General features: G+C 39.4%; 1 protein-coding gene and 1 long non-coding RNA gene across 3 annotated transcripts in view; one reads left to right on the top strand and one right to left on the bottom strand.

The window, feature by feature from the left end:
* Positions 1-232: 232 nt before the first annotated feature.
* Positions 233-11,940, bottom strand: LOC131348705 (uncharacterized). The gene is made up of 3 exons (XR_009203966.1): positions 11,803-11,940; positions 1,820-1,951; positions 233-1,743 (listed from the first exon to the last, which is right to left on the bottom strand). It is a non-coding gene; the product is annotated as an uncharacterized LOC131348705 (long non-coding RNA).
* LOC131348677 (inositol polyphosphate-5-phosphatase A) overlaps positions 10,951-20,488 on the top strand; it is a 150,152-nt gene continuing 140,614 nt past the window's right edge. For both annotated transcript variants that reach the window (XM_058383815.1, XM_058383821.1), the window contains exon 1: positions 10,951-11,517. In XM_058383815.1, the coding sequence (XP_058239798.1) occupies positions 11,443-11,517 (75 nt within the window). In that variant the 5' untranslated portion in view covers positions 10,951-11,442. The remainder of the gene's footprint in view (positions 11,518-20,488) is intronic.

The raw sequence follows: 20,488 nt of genomic DNA, 5'->3' as shown, positions 1-20,488 counted from the left end.
TACCGAGTCCTTGCTAATGATTCTGGTTATTTTAAGGCTACAGTCAGAGCATTTCTGAAGATTGGTGTGTCCTAATTAAAAAAAACTCCTTAGGCCACACACTTATAAGCTGAACTGATCCACCCCAGACTCAATCCACCTGTTATTTCACCAGACATTCCTACATATACACTGACCAGGCATTGCATTATGAACACTGAGAGGTGAAGTGAATAACACTGATTATCTCCTCATCATGGCACCTGTTAGTGGGTGGGATATATTAGGCAGCAAGTGCCAGCAACATTTTGTCCTCAAAGTTGATGTGTTAGAAGCAGGGAAAATGGGCAAATGTAAGGGTTTGATTCTGATAGAAAAGTGTCAGAATACACAGTGCATGAAGGGTCAGGGCTGTTTTGGCAGCAAAAGGGGGACCAACACAATATTAGGCAGGTGGTCATAATGTTATGCTTGGGGGATTGTAATTTCAAACTCAGTTCTAGACAATGAATAGTAGCTCAGGCAATGCCCTTGCCTCATTCTTAGGTTGTAGCAAGTCAGCATTGTTGGCTCTGTTTTATTTTCTTGCTTTATTTGCTTTATTTTCTTGTCTATGGTCATCCTTGCAAAATGTGCTTAACCTCATCTTAGCATGTATCTGATTCACATCTTAAATTAGACTAATTCTGTCAAATTTCCTGACTGATGAGCAGTTTCCAGATCTTCTCCCAGAGACTGGTATTTTAGAGCGGATGGTGAAGAAGCCATTTAATGATAGGATTTCTCATGTCCAGAGGAACAACAACATTGTACTGGTGTTAAAGCTTCTTGCTAATGCTCCCACAGCTTTTTCACTGTGACATTCAATCACCATGAAATTCCTGCCTTATTTCAGTTTACACCACAGTAACAGTATAAATTAATTAATTTATTTATTTACTGTCAAATTTATTAATCTGACCCTAAATATGTTACTTGCTAACTTCTGTATGCTAATATAAATCCTAATAATTTAAGGATTCCTTATTATTTAATAATAAAAGTGCAAGTAAACAGTGTAAGTTAAAAGTAAACATTTCTTTTACTGTACTGTCTTATGTTGGAAAATTGAATAGAACTATGTAAAACTATCTCTGTCATGTCTGCCTCATCCGTTATTGATCTTTAATGTTTCATTGTTTGTAGTTTTGGTTTTGCATTATACAGTCAGTGCCTTTATGTGTTTGTTCAAGGCAGCTGGCTTTCTGTTCTGTTTTCTGGGACATAAATTAGGTCGGAATTAGGCTGGAAATGTCAGAGTAACAAATGCCAGAGTGATTGAGCCACGCATGCAAACTTTGTGTGTTGTGGTAACTTGCTGGATTATGTACGTTTTATTCACCTGTTAGGTATTCAAGCCAACTCTGGCTGCAATCTGTCAAACCCGACAGTCTCTAAGCTGGAGGAACATCTTCACCGCTGCAAATATTGAAAGGAAAACCAAAGTATATAATGTTTCACAGAGAAGTAAAACACATTTGAACAGAGATGAGATGCCCACTGTTACATTGTGAAAGCAGAACAGATAAGAAACTTCATTTTGTTTGGAAAACAACTGAGAAAATGTTCAGTGGGTCATGTGGAACTTCATTGGAACTCTCCTGCTGGATTAGAGCAAAAGAAATCGATGAAGACTTTTATCCAGTCATATTCTTAATCTGTTGGATGTCAGCAGAGGGTTTTACTGCATCCACCAGTCAACTGTCCATCCAGTGCAGCAAAGCCCTAAGAGACAAAATATTGTTAAGAAAGTGAAATCAGGGGGCATGATAGCTTAGTGGTTAGCATGTTTGCCTCACACCTTCATCACTGAGCTCATCTGACCTCAGGGTAGACCCATGCATACATGGAGTTTGCATGTTCATTCCATGCTTTGGGGTTTTCCTCAGTGTACCCCCATTCCAAAGACATGTCTTGTGTGCTGATATCATCTCTATAATTTAGACAAAAGAAACACATTTGGAGACTAAGATGGTAAAACACTGAACTTATTAGCACAACCATCTCAATATGGTTTGGATGTTTGCTTGGAATTGTGCATTTTGTTAGATCTATATAGATTCAGGTATTATAGGCTGTACTGTATGATATGTCTTTGTTCATTCTTATAATTAAATCTGACAAATATTAAAGGTATATAAGTCAAAGTCAAAGTCAAAGAAGCTTTATTGTCACTTCAACCATATATAGCTGATGCAGTACACAGTGAAATGAAACAACGCTCCTCCTAGACCAAAGGTGCTACACATAACAAAGACAAAGTACAGGTGATGCAGACAAACATAGAGCTAAACATAGAGATAAAACTAAACTATACTTAAGGTACAATCTTTAAACTAGACATACAACAGAAATGCACAGGATGACAAGACAAGACAGTGAAGACAAACAACATGTAGACCAACTCTGTGCAAAAGAATAGCGTTGACAGTGAGTGCAAATATTAAAGTTACATGTAAACAAGATCAATATAAAGTGTAATGTAAAGTGACATATGCGTGCAAACAGGACAATTTTTTGTGTGTATATGTGTGTGTCTGTGTCCAGCACAGTTCAGTTCTCGTTGGGAACACAGTTCTCAGATTTTTGTGCATGTGTGTGTGTTCTGTGTGTGTGTGTGTGTGTGTGTGTGTGTGTCCAGCACAGTTCACAAGTGTTCTGGCCTCCAGATTGTAGCTAGATGATTAGCTGATTCTTTTTATAATAAAATGAAATAAAATAAAATAAAATAAAATAATATATATAATTTTATAATATAATAATAAAAATTATTATTATAAAAAGAAAAATCTAATCTAGCTACAAAGAGAAATTACATTCTTTCTGTAATTCAACGGATGACAATAATAATCATGTAATTTCATTTCATTGTCTGTACCTCTTATCAATGGGTCATAATAATAATAATAATAATAATAATAATAATAATAATATTTCTTCTTCTTCTTCTTCTTCTTATTATTATTATTATTATATAAATGTAAACAAGAAAATACAACAAATTCAAATGCAGTATAAACAACAACATTGTGTAATGAAAACAATTATATAGTATTAATTATAGTGTAAATAAATATGTTTCTACCATTTCTACCAGTTTTAATTATTTATTAAATAATAATAATAATAATAATAATAATAATAATAATAATAATAATTATTATTATTATTATTATTATTATTTTATTTATTTATTTTAATTTTTTTTTGGTGGGGGGGGTTCTATTGACCAAGTACACAACCCCAAGAAACCTATTTTAAGAGTGTAAGGTCTGCAGACAGCAAGTCCTAAAAAAAGTTAGACTTAGTCAAAACATATTTTGACTCTGACATCATGTATCAGGATGTGTAGTATATCTATTTTTGCATACAAAGAGCACTTGTCATTGGCAAAGAAGTTTGTATCTTTCTCAGAAGGGATGAACCACGTGAACCTCTGTTGGTCTGTTCTGTTTATAGATGAGCGTTTATAATCAAAATAAATGGTAGATCACAAGACGGAACAACTCATGATCATCTGGGGCAAGAGTTTAGGTGAATAAAGGCCTCATGAAGAGCTGAGGGGTATTCAGATAAAATCAGTGCTTAACAGATGTTTTACTGTTTACAGAATGGAAGTAACACTCCTGCTGGATTAGTGGAAAAAAAATGGATGAAGTATGAACATTTTAGAAAGTAGAGATAAAGTCATGTTTTGAATCAGATACTGAATGTCAACATGGGTGTTACTGCATCCACCAGTTCCACCATCCACAAGAGACGTAATATTGATTTGAATATGATATCCAGGGGCATGGTGGCTTAGTGGCAAGCATGTTTACGTCACACCTCTGGGGATGGGGGTTGACACCTCAGGTTAGATCTTGTGGAGTTTGCATGTTATCTCTGTGCTTCAACAGTTTTCTCTAGTTACTCCAGTTTCCTTCCCCAGTCCAAAGACATATATTGTAGGCTGACTGGCATCTCCAAATTGTCCATATTGTACAAACCTGAGTGTGTGTTTGCGTCATTGTGCCCTGTAATGGGTTGGTACTCCATCCAGGTGTTTTCTCAGACTCCATGTTTGCAGAATTGCAAATGACTCTACAATTCTGACGATCATAATGTGTTCAAATATTTCAGACAGTATTATTATGCATGTCATTGGTGTACTAAACTCTTGTGGACCTCTCACCTGGCCTTGTTGTTTGGTTTGGTTGTGATGACAAGGCTGTATTTTATTGCAAAGCAAAAATTTATGATACCACAAACTGTGTGTGTGTGTGTGTGTGTGTGGTTTCTACAAAATATTATAATAACTGTGGTCCTTGATATGACATGACTTTTATTGTTTTATTACTATAATACAGTTTGTATGCCTCTGTGGATTATAATGTGGATGAGAATGTTTGGGTTTTGTGTTGTCCTTATAATAGCACATGATAACTGATTCTTTCTGAACACCTTGCTCTCATATTTGCCATTTCCTCATCCGGTCTTCAGTCACCAAGACCATATATCTCTTCTTAAATCATGTGATCACAGGCATAGAGGAAGCTTATCTACTTCCAGAAAGAACAGCAGGGTGCTGTAAAAGAGATGCTAGAGAACTAAAAGTGTCTAGGACAATGAAAATTGCCCAAAGTGGGAGGCTTAGTGCATTAACCTGTCAGAGGTCTGGCATTTTTACTCCAGTCTCTGTTTAAATAGTTTATTCCTTTTTAAATGGCTGATTCTGTTGATATAGATTTGTAGTTGAGCCAGACATTCATCAGTCACAAAAAAACAGTTTTTATCTATCTATCTATCTATCTATCTATCTATCTATCTATCTATCTATCTATCTATCTATCTATCTATCTATCTATCTATCTATCTATCTATTTTTTTGGGCTCCTGTAGCTGTATTAATGGTTTTATTTTTATATTTTTCCGTATTAAAAACAAATGTATTAATTCACATAGATTATTTGATGGCTTAAAGGGGAAGGTTAACCTTAAATTCATGTAGTCATCTAATGACCACAAACAAAATAATGTATTTCACACACACACACACACACACACAGAAAATGTACCCCAAACTTCTAAAATATCACATATTCCTGCCCTTATGAGGACATTTGGTCCCCACCGAGAGAAAGAGAGAAAGAGAGAGAGAGAGAGAGAGAGATTAAGCACACTGTACATAAATCAGAAGATGACCAAAGAACGTGAAGCCATTAAGATTTGTAATGAATATAGCACCTTCTTTGGACTTCTACTGTAGGCCTGCACTTTACCAATCAGACAGAAAGGGTTAGCGGGGTATTTGGATAAGTAGCACACTGTCTGTTTCCATAAGCTTTGCGTCACTTTCACCATGCTAATCAGATCTACATTTCTAACTAAAAAGGATTTAGGTCACGGTTGTCAAGCTCGTGCGCAAAAAATAACTGAGACTTTTCCCACAAGGATGCCATGTTCCAAATTAGCCATAGAGGTTAGGCAGTTTGGGGAGGGGGTATTACAGCCTGCACATGAGAGAGGGTGGAAATAGGGCACTTTTACTCTGAGGGCGATACATCGGGCCTGCCCACAGGAATACTGAAATAAATCACCACAGATATTTAACAGTACTGTTCTCTTTGTGGACTGGTCCAAATTGGAATCATATGCAGGGTTAATTAGTGCCTCTGGTATGAGGAAATAGACCCACTCACTGTTTCGGCTGAACAGAGGCGCCCTGAGGATGGAAAAAAAAAGAAAGCGGAAGAGCGTCTACTTTCAGATGAACCTGATTTTGCTCTCAAGTGATGTTTAAGATGTGAAGCACAAGATCCAGCACTCACAAAGAGAAAGGAAGTTGCTTATTATACACTTTTTGTTATACTTTCTGAACAGGACAAGGACAGGACTCTAAAACAAAGAGACCTTCAGTAAACTGGACTCTGATGACCTGTGAAAAAGGGGCAAATACATATAAAATAAAAGAATTTCCCCTGCAGCAATGAGTGTAACACTCACACAAAGCAGTGGCTGTTCGAAAACAAAGGCTCAATCCTGGCTTCATGAGAACTCACATCCTGATTTGTGGAGCTGGAGTGTGTTTGTTTTTCCAAAGCACTCTATAGTGTGTGTGTGTGTGTGTGTATGATAAAGAGGCAGGGTGCAGCAGGCACCAAATTTAGAATGACACTACTAACAAAACACTGCTTAACTTACCTCACATTGTAATATAAAGACACGCTGTGATGTGTGTTAGCAACTCAATAAAGTCATACAAGTGAAAGATTGTAATAATCACAAGATATACGCATGAGCCTTTAAAAAACGCTGATTCACAAGTTCCTTTAGAAGCAAAGCGCGCCCGTTGTTATCGTATGGTTTTTTTCCTTCTTCTATTTTTGGCAAAGTGAAATTGAGCAGTGGAAGGAGAAGGGTCAAAGTTCACATTTTTTTCTCCCAGACTGGAATTCCTCCATCATTTTTTCCATTACCCAGAGTGCTAGGGGAGGGCTCTGAGCCCCAGTCAGAGTGCGCTATCAGCCAATGGTGCAGAGACGTTCAAACACACATGCATGCACTCACAAACACACTCTTCCCCCACTCCACCCTCCTCTGTGTGTTTCCCACTGGGATATCCTGTTCAGGGCCAGTAGTGTAGTATTTGCAGGAGCTGATGGAACACATTACCTGTGCATGTTATCAGCCCCCTGGATTTTTACGGCGTTTATTTTTAGACCCATTTCCACTGCTGCACGTGTGTTTCCCCCCCAACTCTTTCTCCCAGCAACATGCAGAGACCCACACAGAGCCACACTGCAGCCTTTAAAACAGTACGATGATGTAAACTGGGAAATGTGACCGTCTCTTTCCCTTATTAAAGCCGCCTAGGGCCAGTTTTCTTTTGATTTAGACGAAGAACAATTTGGTAATCGTTTAACTAGCTGGACCTGTTAGGAAACTTTCAGCATGTGAAAAAGACTCAGGATAATTCATTTCATGTACAAAAACAATGTAATCTTTTTGATATGCATTTATAACCATAACGCTACAAAAAAAAAAAAAAACCCTGATCCCTGCCAACTTTCATTCTTTGTTAGCCACAGTAACATTTCTAGGAGTTATGTTCCATATCCCAGTGCAATGAATGGCAAATTAGGAATAACAATAATATTTTATGAGGTTCTTCTAGACTTGGATCAAATGTTCTCTCTTGTGGTATGAGGCTGAGAATATGCAAAACAAGAGTAGATTGAGGGTAGTGCAATAACAACAGTAACCACCCCACTGCAACCCCAGTCGCCACCGCCCCACCCACACACACTCTTCTTGCACTGCCAGACACAGCTGTGGGCATTCTGAATAACTTGTTGCAGTGTGATTATCTCTTTCTCCCCATTTCAGAATCTCAATGAGGCACGCTGTAAATGTTAATGCTTTCTCTACTAGAATGTCCATCCTGCTGTGGGGATTATCAATAGCCTACTTTATTCCTGGTCATTCCTAGGTTATTCCTTTATTCCAGGTATAATTCTTCCCAGAATCGGATTTTGTTGTGTTAAATTGGGATGAAGAATTAGCAAATAGTCTTGCTCGTTGTGAAAAAAATAATAAATACATGGATTAGCAAAGCTGTGTACACTGTAAATCATGATAGAAGTTACATGAACGTCTTCTCTTTAACTCCAATTGCCGTGACAGGTTTCGGATATTGAAGTCAAGCTTATAAGTTTTCAAAAAGGAAACTAAAAGTAATCCATTGTCTTGATTACTTGTGATTTGACATGGAAATGAACTTGGAAGTTGATTTTTTTGCATGTTTTTAAGGCAGCATGTGAACTTTCATTTCTAAGTTTAACCATCATGAAATGTTGTACAGTGTAGGGAAGGCTGTGCAACAAATTATTATTATTATTTTTTTTATAAAAAAAAATAATACAGAAAGTCCTGTCATTTTTAGAAAATTTAAACGGAGTAAACGAGAGGTCAGAAATTTAACTTGAAGACACAGGGTAGTAGTAGCAGTGTTATTAATCATATTAGTCAGATGTTTAATGTGTTGATGCAGACTTCATAATGATTTTAGATGTGTAAAGGTCTAGGATAACCTGTCACTGTAGCTGAATTCTGGCAAGCAAGTAATAGAAAGTCAAGCAAGGGTGACATTTGGCCAAAACAAATTCCCCAGTGTTGAATTAAAACTGTACAGTATATATACATACAGGACACAAATGAAGAGTTAAATCAACACTCTGGGTGTTTTGCTGTATTGTAACTTGACACCTCCTCTTTCTACAAACTATATAAATATACAGTATATATAAATATATATATAAATATATATCTTCTATCTTCAGTATATATATATATCTTCTATCTTCAGTATATATATATATCTTCTAAAACTGCTAGTTGTGTTAAGAGGAACTTGAGTATGATCATGAGGTATTTCAAGTTTATTGTATTAAACTGAAGTTATTTTTGGCAGGTGCAATCCTAAGGCTATCCAGTGAAGGACATCCATCGTCATCCTTATGGTTTCTATGTGATCCACAATAATCTCATATTGATCTTTAGCCTGTCCATGCAGGACCATCCTTAGCAGCAGTAAATGATTTTCAGGTGACAAAACCCCCAAACAGTGTCTGTTCTCCCACTGTTAGGTTGGTGGATTGGCTAAACTAACTGGCCTCTAGGAGTGAATGAGTGTGTGTCTGGCTTGTGCCCAGTGTTAAGAAGCGTTCACTCTTACAGCGACTCGCAGTAAGAAAGCAACCAGAGACATTTCACTTTAGGTGAGAGCTGGCGAATATCAACTGACGTGAGTGACAGAGACCAGATGTGGGTGTGTCCAGCAATGCTACAAAGTTGAGAAAAGTTTAACTTTATGCAAATATAGAGTGACTTGGTGCAACAAGTGAAGACAGGACTCCTGTATCTCGTATATGATGCAGATATATACTGCTGAATTTTATACATGAATGCCAATTCTTTCTCCAGAATGCTTCATTTTAGTGGCAAGAAAACTGATTTGTTGTCGGAAGTGAAAACCTAGTTCCGCCACCCACTGAGAAACCCTATAACTATAACAGCCAGTAGTAGGAACCCCTACTGGCAACTTCATAGTCCAGTAACAAGTGACTTGCAGTGATAACACTATTGTATGTGTGCATATAGCTTTACTGAAATAGGCACAGGATCCACTGCAACCCTGAGCAGGATAAAACGCCTACTGAAGATAAATGGATAAATGATAGGTGTGGGTTGTGATTTTCACTACTGTAGCTACATAAAAAAATGACAGAACCCCTGCCTGTGGAACTCATGTGAAAACCACATGCCTGAAATGCTGGTAACTGTGAATGTAATGTTATTTAATGTCAGTGTATATGACTTTTGACAAATTAAGGACAATACACCAATCAAGCTTAACATGATGCACTGTGTATTCTGACACCTTTCTATCAGAACCAACATTAACTGCTTCAGCAATCTGAGCAACAGTATCTTGTCTGTTGGATCGGATCACACGGGTCAGCCTTCGCTCCCCACGTGTATCAATGAGCCTTGGCTGTCAATGACCCTGTCACTGGTTCACCCCTGTTCCTTTCTTGGATCACTTTTGATAGATACTGACCACTGCAGACCGGGAACACCCCACAAGAGCTGCAGTTTTGGAGATGCTCTGATCCATCGTTTTGGCATCACAATTCTGCCGTTCATCAAACTCGCTCAAATCCTTACACTTGTCCATTTTACCTGCTTCTAACACATCAACTTTGAGGACAAAATGTTCACTTGCTACCTAATATATTCCACCCACTAACAGGTACCATGATGAGGAGATAATCAGTGTTATTCACTTCACCTGTCACTGCTCATAATGTTATGGCTGATCGGTGTATATACAGCTTGTCTGCTAGGCCTAGCTAGAAGTCAAATATGCTTCCTGTTTCTGTCCATTTATTTCCTATCAGCTTTCGAGGTGCTAACTCAGTTGCTTTGTATCTGTTTCGTGCTGTATTTATATTTGAATATGTAGTGTGTGTGGTTTTATTAAAGATTTTTATTTTGAATTAGCAATGTGTGTGGGAGTGTTTGAAAAACAGGTCTGTAACATTTCTCATGAATTTTTTTGGTATTCAATACACTAAATAAACTAAACAAACTATTAGCCTCATTTATTCCACCATGACCTTGACCATACAGTTTTATATATATATATATATATATAAATATATATATATATATATATATATATATATATATATATATATATATATATATATATATATATGTGTGTGTGTGTGTGTGTGTGTGTGTGTGTGTGTGACTTACAAAACGTGAATAAATAATAAAATAAAATAAATCAAAAATGCGTCACTGTGCTTGCGTCACTCTGCATGCATCATCCACGCACGTGCACATTCTGTCTTAATAAAAAAAAAACCCTCCCATTGCGTAAATGTTTTATTTTCTCACGTGTCTTATAGGATCCCAGTCTCAACCAGATGCCACGTTCAAAACAGAAACACACAAACAAACAAAAGCAAGCCCTGTTTTAGATCAATATTTTTGTTTGTTTGTTTTCATTCTTATATGTTTTTATAGACACCTTGTTGTTGTTGTTATTGTTGTTGTTGCAGCTGCTTGTTTAGTATGTACACTGGTATTTGTGTATGTCACTGCGAACGATTTGCATAATTGTATAGACTCGGAGTCTAGCCGTGTAGAGGCTGCACAAGCGGGCAACTTGAGCCACAACTCAGGTGAATGATTTTCCCGCACCGGCGCTTTAATCGTTCACGGAGATTCCTGCCGCTGCTTTCGCTCGCTTGCTTGAGTGACAGATGTGTGTTGCCCTTTTAAGAGGCGCGGATCTCCTCTCGCTCCGTGACGTCATGACAGTGAAGGCTCAGGCCCTCCTCCTCCTCCTCCCCCTCCCCCTCCTCCCCTCCCCTCCCCTCCCCTCCACTAACGCTGAGCGATGGTCGGAGCGCAGCCGCGCTTATGGGCGAGACACACTTTCTGTTTTTTTTCGGTCGCACCAAATCGCCAAGGAAACGCTCTCGCGCTGAAATGAACCAGAGCCCGGTCTTCGGCGCGGATTGACACGGAAACTTTTGCCATGGCCGCAAAGGCGCAAAAGTAGCCGCAAGAGAGAGAGAGATAGATAGATAGGGAGAGAGAGTGTGTGTGTGTGTGTGAGAGAGAGAGAGAGAGAGAGAAGGAGAGAAGGCGAAATATCTCCGCTCAGCTCACCACCACACGCAGGCGCAGGGCTAGAATGTACGCGGTGAGAGCCCACTGCAGTTTCTAACGGCAAGACCGCTTTCCACAACCGAGTCGGCCTCCTGAAACATTTGTTTTTGTTTTCTTTTTTCTTTCCGCCCTCTCCTGATTTTCAGTCGCAACTCTGTTTTCGAGGCTGTTGTTTTGAACCGGTGATAGATCATAATTATGGCGGGGAAAGGGACATCACAAGGCACGGGAATATTGCTTGTGACGGCCAACGTCGGCTCTCTCTTCGAAGATGTAAGTGTCTCATGTCAGGCTTGGCTTGTGCATCTTTGCTTGCATTGCTTGTTTGTGTTTTCTGGTCACTTGCTTTGCAGCAGTCATTCAAGTCCTGTGCACGCGCCATCTCTCAGCTGACCTGATCCACATGCATGCTCTCTCTCTCTCTCTCTCTCTCTCTCTCTCTCTGTGTGTGTTTATATATATAGATATAGTATTATATATATGTGTGTGTGTGGATTTGATCACACCCAAGCTTACCTCCACTAGTGCTGTATTCAGACCGTCGTGATGCAAACTTACCATTTTAAGCTTTTCCTGAGAGATCAAGGAGAAGATGCATGCCAGTGTCAGGATAGTTTCTGATCTGCAGCTCTGACTTCTCCTCCCACACCTGCTCCTATATTCTGCTTAAGAATCTGGGAATGTGAAAGACACAAGTTTAGCTAGACCGAGGCATCCCACAAACTAGAGCCATAGCATCATCATCATGCCAGACTGCTGACCGATTCCTGCTCCACGCTCTGATACAATGCTGTCGTGGTTTCTGTCAGCGGTCAGTGTAATCCAAGCTGTGAGCTAAATCATGGCATCAAGTGACAAATAGTTCAGTTAAGCCACTATCATGTGGTTCATGGTTGACAAGTAGTGATCGTTGTAGAGTAAACAAATAAGAGTAAAGTTTACATGGAATGATTATTTGTTGCTACGGTTTCTTGTTTCGTGTAAAAAAACCATTGGAAAATGCAAATCAGTGACAAAATGTTTTTTTTTAATCCCTTCAAAAATTGTCATTATTAAGCGGTGCTTCTTTAAAGTTGTTCAAGTATAAGGTTGCCAGATTTGAATTATTCAAACCTTATGCCAGTTTGTTTTCATAATTATTGCATTCATTCATTTATCTTCAGCAACTGTTTTATCCTGGTCAGGGTCATGGTGGATCTGGTTTCTGTCCTAGGAACACCGGGGATGAGGGGGAATCATCGCAGGGAACCATGCACACTTATTCACACCTAAAGGAACACAACATAGGACATGTTTTTACTTTTACATTTCTGGCATTTAGCAGACTCCCTTATCCAGAGTGACTTACATTTTCATCCCATTGCATTTTACACAACTAAGCAAATGGGGGTTAAGGGCCTTGCTCAGGGGCCCAGTAGTTGCAGCTTGGTGGACCGGGGACTCGAACTCACTCACAACCTTCCATGAGTGAGTCCAGCACCTTAACCACTAAGCTATGACACCCAACCAGAGAACACTGAGGAAACGTACACACACATATTAACCCTAATCCTAATCCTAGTTAATTAAAATAAACACAGTCTTTGTATTTCATAGAAGAGATTATTTTTATTCATGTCCGGTCATTTTGGTCATTTAGACATTCCCATTTACAACCCAGATTGTCTTACAAGAACTAGTAATAAACACAAGCTGATAGTGGTTCAGTAGGTCACAGACTAAGAATACTATCAGTCTAAAAAACTCTAGATTATTTGTTCTGTTAATGTAATGTAACAGCTTCTGTTAATGTAATGTACAAGATGACCTGAAAATGATCTACGATTTCTGACCCACTGTAGACTCTGGTCACTTCTAACATCTATGTCCATCCCCACAGCTCTACGCTTTGTGGCTAGAAGTACAGACTTACAATTTTGCTACCACCGCTGCCACAACCAGATTCCTTCCCCAGAGGGACACACTGTGACTTAAAGTTTCAGATACACTGTAATCTAACCACACAATAAGTCATCAGGAAAACAACCTGTTTGTTCCTGTAATCTCTCCGACTATAAAAGCGCAATCGTTTATGATGGTGTGTAGACCATAGGGCATTGTGTCTTCCTGATAAGTGAAATTAACTCTCAGCTTCCGTCTGTGTAACCCTGAACACGCTGTAGCGCATGTTAATGTGGCGTAAACAGCGTAAGATGCACTCTGTCTCCAGCGTGTGAAGTTTTAATGCTAATCATAGAGGGGGACAACCCCCCACCCCCTTCCTCGATCTCCAACCTAGTTTAAAAATAGTTTTGCTGTCATGACTGTTGAACTTTGGATGTCTAAAAGATATCACTCTTTCCCCTCAGCCAAATTTTTTTCTTTCCCCCTAACAAGTGAACGTGACTAAAATGTTCGCAGGGCCGCTGTGCCTGACTTTCTCACCTTTGCTTGCTTTGGATTTGCTTGCACTTTCAAATGTTTATCGTGCGCACACGTCACACACTTGATGTCAGTGGGATCTTTGTGCACTGTGTGTGTGTGATAGAGAAAAAGCAGTTTACACACGTAATTTAGTCCTATCACTAATGCAAACCTTCTCAACATTGAAAAAGTCTTATTTTTGTTTATTTCTCCAGTGAGCATGTGTTATAAGCATGCGTCAGAAATCCGAGCTGTAGCTCGCAGGTCAGATATTCTGAACAGAGTTAAGAATTTCATGCTCTTCAGGAAATATTATTCGCCTTCTCTTTAGGAAAATCAGCTGATCTGGCTGCCACCCAGAATGGATCAAATGCTGCTGGAGCTGCCACCTACATGTCTAATAGAGTGAACGGTGGCAGCTAGGATGTAATGTTCTGGTATAAAGTATCAGATATGTGTGTGGAAAGGTTTTAATTTTAGTCTGCTTATGTTTATATGGTGCATGAAGCCACAGAGCTGGTTTGCATGAGGCAGTTATGATGGAGCAGTCTGTGTGTGGCAGAAGGATCTTGTGAACTGCACTTAACTTAAGAATGGGAACTTTCAGTTTGCCTATTCAAATGTCACGAAAATGAGGCTGCTGTGACCTGAAGTCATCTTGTATTTTGTTTCTTGACAGATAGCAGCACACAGAAACAATATAGAGTAGATTTACAATAGCTGTTGATCTAAATTTGGTATATTATTTCTATTTTATTTCATTTTATTTGACATTCCTGTCACCGGTTTGCTAAACTGGCATCTCGAACATAATCATCAGTTCATTACACAGTCCAGTGAAAGGTGCAGTGTCCGATTAACTAATTTAAAAAAGGTTCAACTGATGTAATTTAACTAAAAATCTGATGAGCTCTAAATGTGCAGTAATGCAGGAGAGTAAAAATACTTCTCTGGAAGGGGGTAGCTGTAATCTTTCTCCTGTCCTGTTACTGTCTCTGGTGATAAAGCTTCGTGTTTTCACTCTCTGCAGAAAGGCAGAACATTTTTGGCTGAGCATAGGCTGTGATGTTTAAAGGTTTTGTGTTCATGTGAGTGAATCTAGCAGCTCAAATAACTTCCTAACATTGCTAGCGTCTTTATTTGTTGCTCGACGAAGTGTTTAAATGTGAGCGTACTGCATGGTGTGCTTGCATTCGAGTTACGTAACACTCTTTCGTGCTGCACTGTGTAACAGTCTGTACTGCACTTTTTGTCACTGGTTCCTTTTGTATTCTCGATCCCGGAAAGGTAGTGTTAGCATGCGTTTAAACTAATTATCACGCCTAATAAAAATGGGTCCTAGCAACAGCCAGACTATATAATGGGTTCGTGTAAATTGTGCATCAATAGAGACATAAATAGAGAGAGAAACCAGCTGGTGTGTGTTATGTTTAACTCTAGGCCAAAAAAATGGAATTTGTGCCTGTTTTGGTGTTTCAGCATTGAATGTCTTTGTCATGTCACACTCCACAGTGTTGAATAGTGGCTCATATGAAAGCAGACACTGAGGGCCTGTAGTTTTCATAAGTATTTCTGTTTTTACCTAGCCTACTAGGGGCGATATTTTAATAGAAACGTTCCAGGTAACCCTAAAATAAAACAACAATTGCAAACACAGATGTTTATATCTTCAGAGTAAATGATTATATCAAACCCCCTTTTTCAAAAGCCCTTAGTGCTAAAATTTGAAGGCATTATAATCGATCGGTAAAAAGTAAGGTTTTCCCAACAGAGGGAAAAACATCTAAAAATCCAGCAACTCATATTATTAAATATAAATATTAAATCAGCCTCGATAAAATTATTCATTTTATTAATACTGATTGAAAATGTCCGAAACTCAAGCAGAAGGTGGAAGTCACTAGAGCTTAGTGTATTTATCTTTCTACTATTGCTGGTTGAATGGAGTCAGAAAACTACAACCCTCTGATAATAATTATATTAACAGCTTCCTGAACCTGCTACTGGGATCAAAAACCACATAGTCTGGATGATCTGCTATTGATTTTTCCACATCTGCTGACTGCCATTTATATATACACTATATTGCCAAAAGTATTCGCTCACCCATCCAAATAATCAGAATCAGGTGTTCCAATCACTTCCATGGCCACAGGTGTATAAAATCAAGCACCTAGGCATGCAGACTGTTTTTACAAACATTTGTGAAAGAATGGGTCGCTCTCAGGAGCTCAGTGAATTCCAGCGTGGAACTGTGATAGGATGCCACCTGTGTAACAAATCCAGTCGTGAAATTTCCTCGCTCCTAAATATTCCACAGTCAACTGTCAGCTGTATTATAAGAACGTGGAAGTGTTTGGGAACGACAGCAACTCAGCCACGAAGTGGTAGGCCACGTAAACTGACGGAGCGGGGTCAGCGGATGCTGAGGCGCATAGTGCGAAGAGGTCGCCAACTTTCTGCAGAGTCAATTGCTACAGACCTCCAAACTTCATGTGGCCTTCAGATTAGCTCAAGAACAGTGCGCAGAGAGCTTCATGGAATGGGTTTCCATGGCCGAGCAGCTGCATCCAAGCCATACATCACCAAGTGCAATGCAAAGCGTCGGATGCAGTGGTGTAAAGCACGCCGCCACTGGACTCTAGAGCATTGGAGACGCGTTCTCTGGAGTGACGAATCGCGCTTCTCCATCTGGCAATCTGATGGACGAGTCTGGGTTTGGCGGTTGCCAGGAGAACGGTACTTGTCTGACTGCATTGTGCCAAGTGTAAAGTTTGGTGGAGGGGGGATTATGGTGTGGGGTTGTTTTTCAGGAGCTGGGCTTGGCCCCTTAGTTCCAGTGAAAGGAACTCTGAATGCTTCAGCATACCAAGACATTTTGGACAATTCCATGCTCCCAACTTTGTGGGAACAGTTTGGGGCTGGCCCCTTCCTCTTCCAACATGACTGTGCACCAGTGACCAAAGCAAGGTCCATAAAGACATGGATGACAGAGTCTGGTGTGGATGAACTTGACTGGCCTGCACAGAGTCCTGACCTCAACCCAATAGAACACCTTTGGGATGAATTAGAGTGGAGACTGAGAGCCAGGCCTTCTCGTCCAACATCAGTGTGTGACCTCACAAATGCGCTTCTGGAAGAATGGTCAAAAATTCCCATAAACACACTCCTAAACCTTGTGGACAGCCTTCCCAGAAGAGTTGAAGCTGTTATAGCTGCAAAGGGTGGACCGACATCATATTGAACCCTATGGATTAGGAATGGGATGTCACTTAAGTTCATATGCGAGTCAAGGCAGGTGAGCGAATACTTTTGGCAATATAGTGTATATATATATACAAATCTTGATACTACATAAAAGCTGAGGATTGTCCGTCACGCTTTTTTTTTTTTTTTTTTTTATTATAAGCAAGCGCAATAATCTGTGTTCACTTTTAGTTAATGTTGTAATGCTTCCCAGAAATCTGCCAGAGCTCAGCATTTATGAGAAAAGAAACATTGCATGAGTAACTACATCAGAAACACATCTCCTGCTCTTACAGCATGCCCAAAGATGCAATTCCATTTAGCAGTGTTAATATTGCAGTAAAGCCAGAAAGAGCAAAAAAAAAAGGGATCATATCTGTGTGTTAATCAGTCATTAGGTTCTGCAGCACAGTACAAGGTGAGGAAAGCTGGCCAAACCCAAATTGAAATTTGGTTTTTTTTGTTCAGTGCATGTTGTGACAAATTACACCTGCAAAAGGACTTGCTGGAAAAGACAAGCCCAAAGGAATCCAAAAAGGACCAGATATCTTTTTAACACGTCTAAATCTTGCAGCTTCAGCTCTAAATGCAAACGTTTGCAGTACCTGAGAGCTCTTTCACACCTGAGAAACCATTTGCTGAGTCAGAATCAGTGACACTGATGCTTTCAGTTTGGTCGCCGTTTGCTTGTGTTTTTGTTTCATGCTCCATATAATTAAATGGAGTCTCTGAGAGAATTGTACATTTTAAAACACTCTTTTAGTCATTGCTCAGAAATATGTCAAGAGTGAGAGTAGAAGTCTTCATAGAAGCCACAGAAAGTCAATGCTGAATAAATGATTAGTCTGTTTTATAAATACATCATTAAATAAACCGTTACATAAATAACTAGTTTAAATGATGTGTATGCTTTTAGTGTTTCACATGCTTTTACGTTTTTTTTTTTTCCTTCATTTGTCCAAATACCCAGCATGCATTGCATTTCCACACTACTACAGCTCTATCCGTTGGTTCAGTTTGCACCTCATGTTTAAGTTTAGCTCAGCGTCACTCCCAAAAATAAAATAAACAGCATGCTCAGTTCACTTCCTGCGCTCAGGTCGATTCACATTCGCATTCGCTCTGTACCGGACATCGCCGTCTTGCACTGAAACTCTCAGACTGGTAGTGTTGCTTTGGGACCTGAGTGTGATTTGTTGTTTTCTCACCTGCTTAAACAAAAACACCAGGGACGAAAGTCATCTGAAAGTAACATTTTACAGGACGAGATAACAATAAAGCATGCCTTTTGCATGAAGTGAGGTGTGACTCTATTTGACTCTTTGACTCATAAACACAACTTGATGTACAGTAAAGAGACTATGAGGTCATTAAAAAAATGTGTATATTTACAATCCTGTAACCAAGCACACTTTCTGTAAACTTCTGGGCAGCACCAATAACATCATATTAACAGTTTGTTCAAGTGCAAAAGAAAGACTGATGGGGGATTTCTACCTGCTGTCATGTCCCTTATTTCCAGCAGGTGTTTTTTGGGAAAACGAGGTTAATGAAAAACATTCGTTTGTGTGTAAGGCAGGATTGGAGAAGATTTGCTTGATTCAATCTGAAGTGTATTAATTTGTGTTTGGAAGGCAGGCTGTTGGAGTTGACAGAGCAGATCCACTGACTTGAATCTGTCTCTTTCTTTCTCTTTCTCGAGTTCCCTGGATGCCTCATTAGCGCAGTCTGTTCATGCTCTGTTTTCATGAGAAATGGCAGTGATGTGCTATATTTACGCAATCCAAATAAACATTAATAAAAAAAAATAAAATAAAAAAAACGTCCTCTGAAAGAAGGCTTGACTGGCTGAATCCACCTTCAGCGTGCTTTACTGCTGTTCTGACTGTGCAAGCCCAAACATAATAACTTCATTGTAAAGACTTGTGGAGTTTCCCTTTTAAATAAACACACACATGGCCACAAGTCTTTCATTTTTAGCCACTATATGGTAAACATTGAGCGTGTGCCAGTACACACGTCAGGAGGTGAAAGTCCGCGTGCAGGGCCGAGTGTGTGTGTGTGCATGCATGTGCGTGTATGCATTTGTGTGTATGTGTGTGTATGTATAATATATATATATATATATATTTATATATATATATATATATATAAATATAAATATAAATGGTGTGATGAGAAGGCTACTGCTGGCCTGAGAGGTGAGTTGCTGAGTTTTATTTGGCCACAAAGCACTTTCAGTACTTCCCTGACGAAACAAACGGTTTAAGATGGATGTTAGTAATGGAATATAAGCCCATGTGTTTTAACACAGATAGACTTTCCAGAGTTTAATAGCAAGTTGAGGACGTTTGACATTCTTAAGAGCAAAGTGTCAGCGAGGTAAATCCGCCACTAAATTAATGCCCGCCATCTTCATCCTGCAGGCTTTCAAGTCTGGAAGCATTAAAAAAGAAATGGTAATTGATCACGAACAAAAGACGTCAGCCTGTGGCTTTCGGGAAAGGAGAGGGAGGTTGAGAGGGTGTCTCATACTCTGGAGCAGTGATGGAAACTTAATGAAAGGAAGATTATGTTATTTTTATTAGCGCTCTGCTTCCCCTGCGTGTCTAGCTGCTTATGAGTTGGAATTTCAATAGGGAAAGACTAATATGGAATTCCAAACGCTAAAATAATCAGTATGTGTTTCCAAAGTGCCTTTTTCTGCCTGTCTCCAAACACTTCAGAGACTCTGATTGAATCGTTTGATCTCGTCTCCTCTCTGCTACCATGACGAAACTTTTCTTAGGGTACAAAATAACTTGAGACAGATTTCTGGTTGTGCACATTTGAGTAAACCGGTACGGAAGGGGGAAAGTCCAAACAAATTTGTTTTAGAAAACGGTCCATATCTAATTGGTCCTGGAGGCTGAAATGTTCGGATGAATTGCAGTGATGTCAGTTGGCCGACGTCACCTCGAGAAACTCTCATGCAAAGCTCTAACAAGAAGAAAGTAATCACAGAAGTTTTCCAAAACATGTCTTGGCATCTCAGAGTGTTTACTGAAGCAAGCAACAATCAACCTGCTTTTGTTAGATGGGTAAAAATCACATCCAGAAAAAGTTTTTGCGCAAGAGAGACGTGATATCTTTGGTTCATACTTCCTCTTTAATGCGTCAAAAAGTTGAGTAATCGTCTGTTCCCTGCCACTTCTGGAGTACTTACACCACACCCACTTCTATTGAGGGTAATGGACTAGAGCCAGCTTGACTTTCATTCCTTTCTTTTAGATACAGAAACAGGAATCAAATCCGTCCATTATCTGTGCCACTTATCTTACACAGAGCCACAGGGAGCTTGGAGTCTATCTCGGAGGATCCCTTGGTGGGGGACACCTTGGATGGGGTGCCATCCTTTCACACACGAGAGACAATTTTAGAGATTTCAGTCAGCATACCACACGTCTTTGGACTGGGTAAGGAAACTAGAGTACCAGGAGGAAATCATTCACACTTCCACACACACAGCAATCAAACCCCAACCCTAGAGGTGTGAAGCACATGTGCTACCCATTAGTTCACTGTGCCATTAAATAATATAGTTTATTTGACTGCT

The sequence above is a fragment of the Hemibagrus wyckioides genome, linkage group LG03, assembly GCF_019097595.1.
Source record: "Hemibagrus wyckioides isolate EC202008001 linkage group LG03, SWU_Hwy_1.0, whole genome shotgun sequence".
Lineage (NCBI taxonomy): Eukaryota > Metazoa > Chordata > Actinopteri > Siluriformes > Bagridae > Hemibagrus > Hemibagrus wyckioides.
This window is presented reverse-complemented; position numbering and strand designations above follow the sequence as displayed.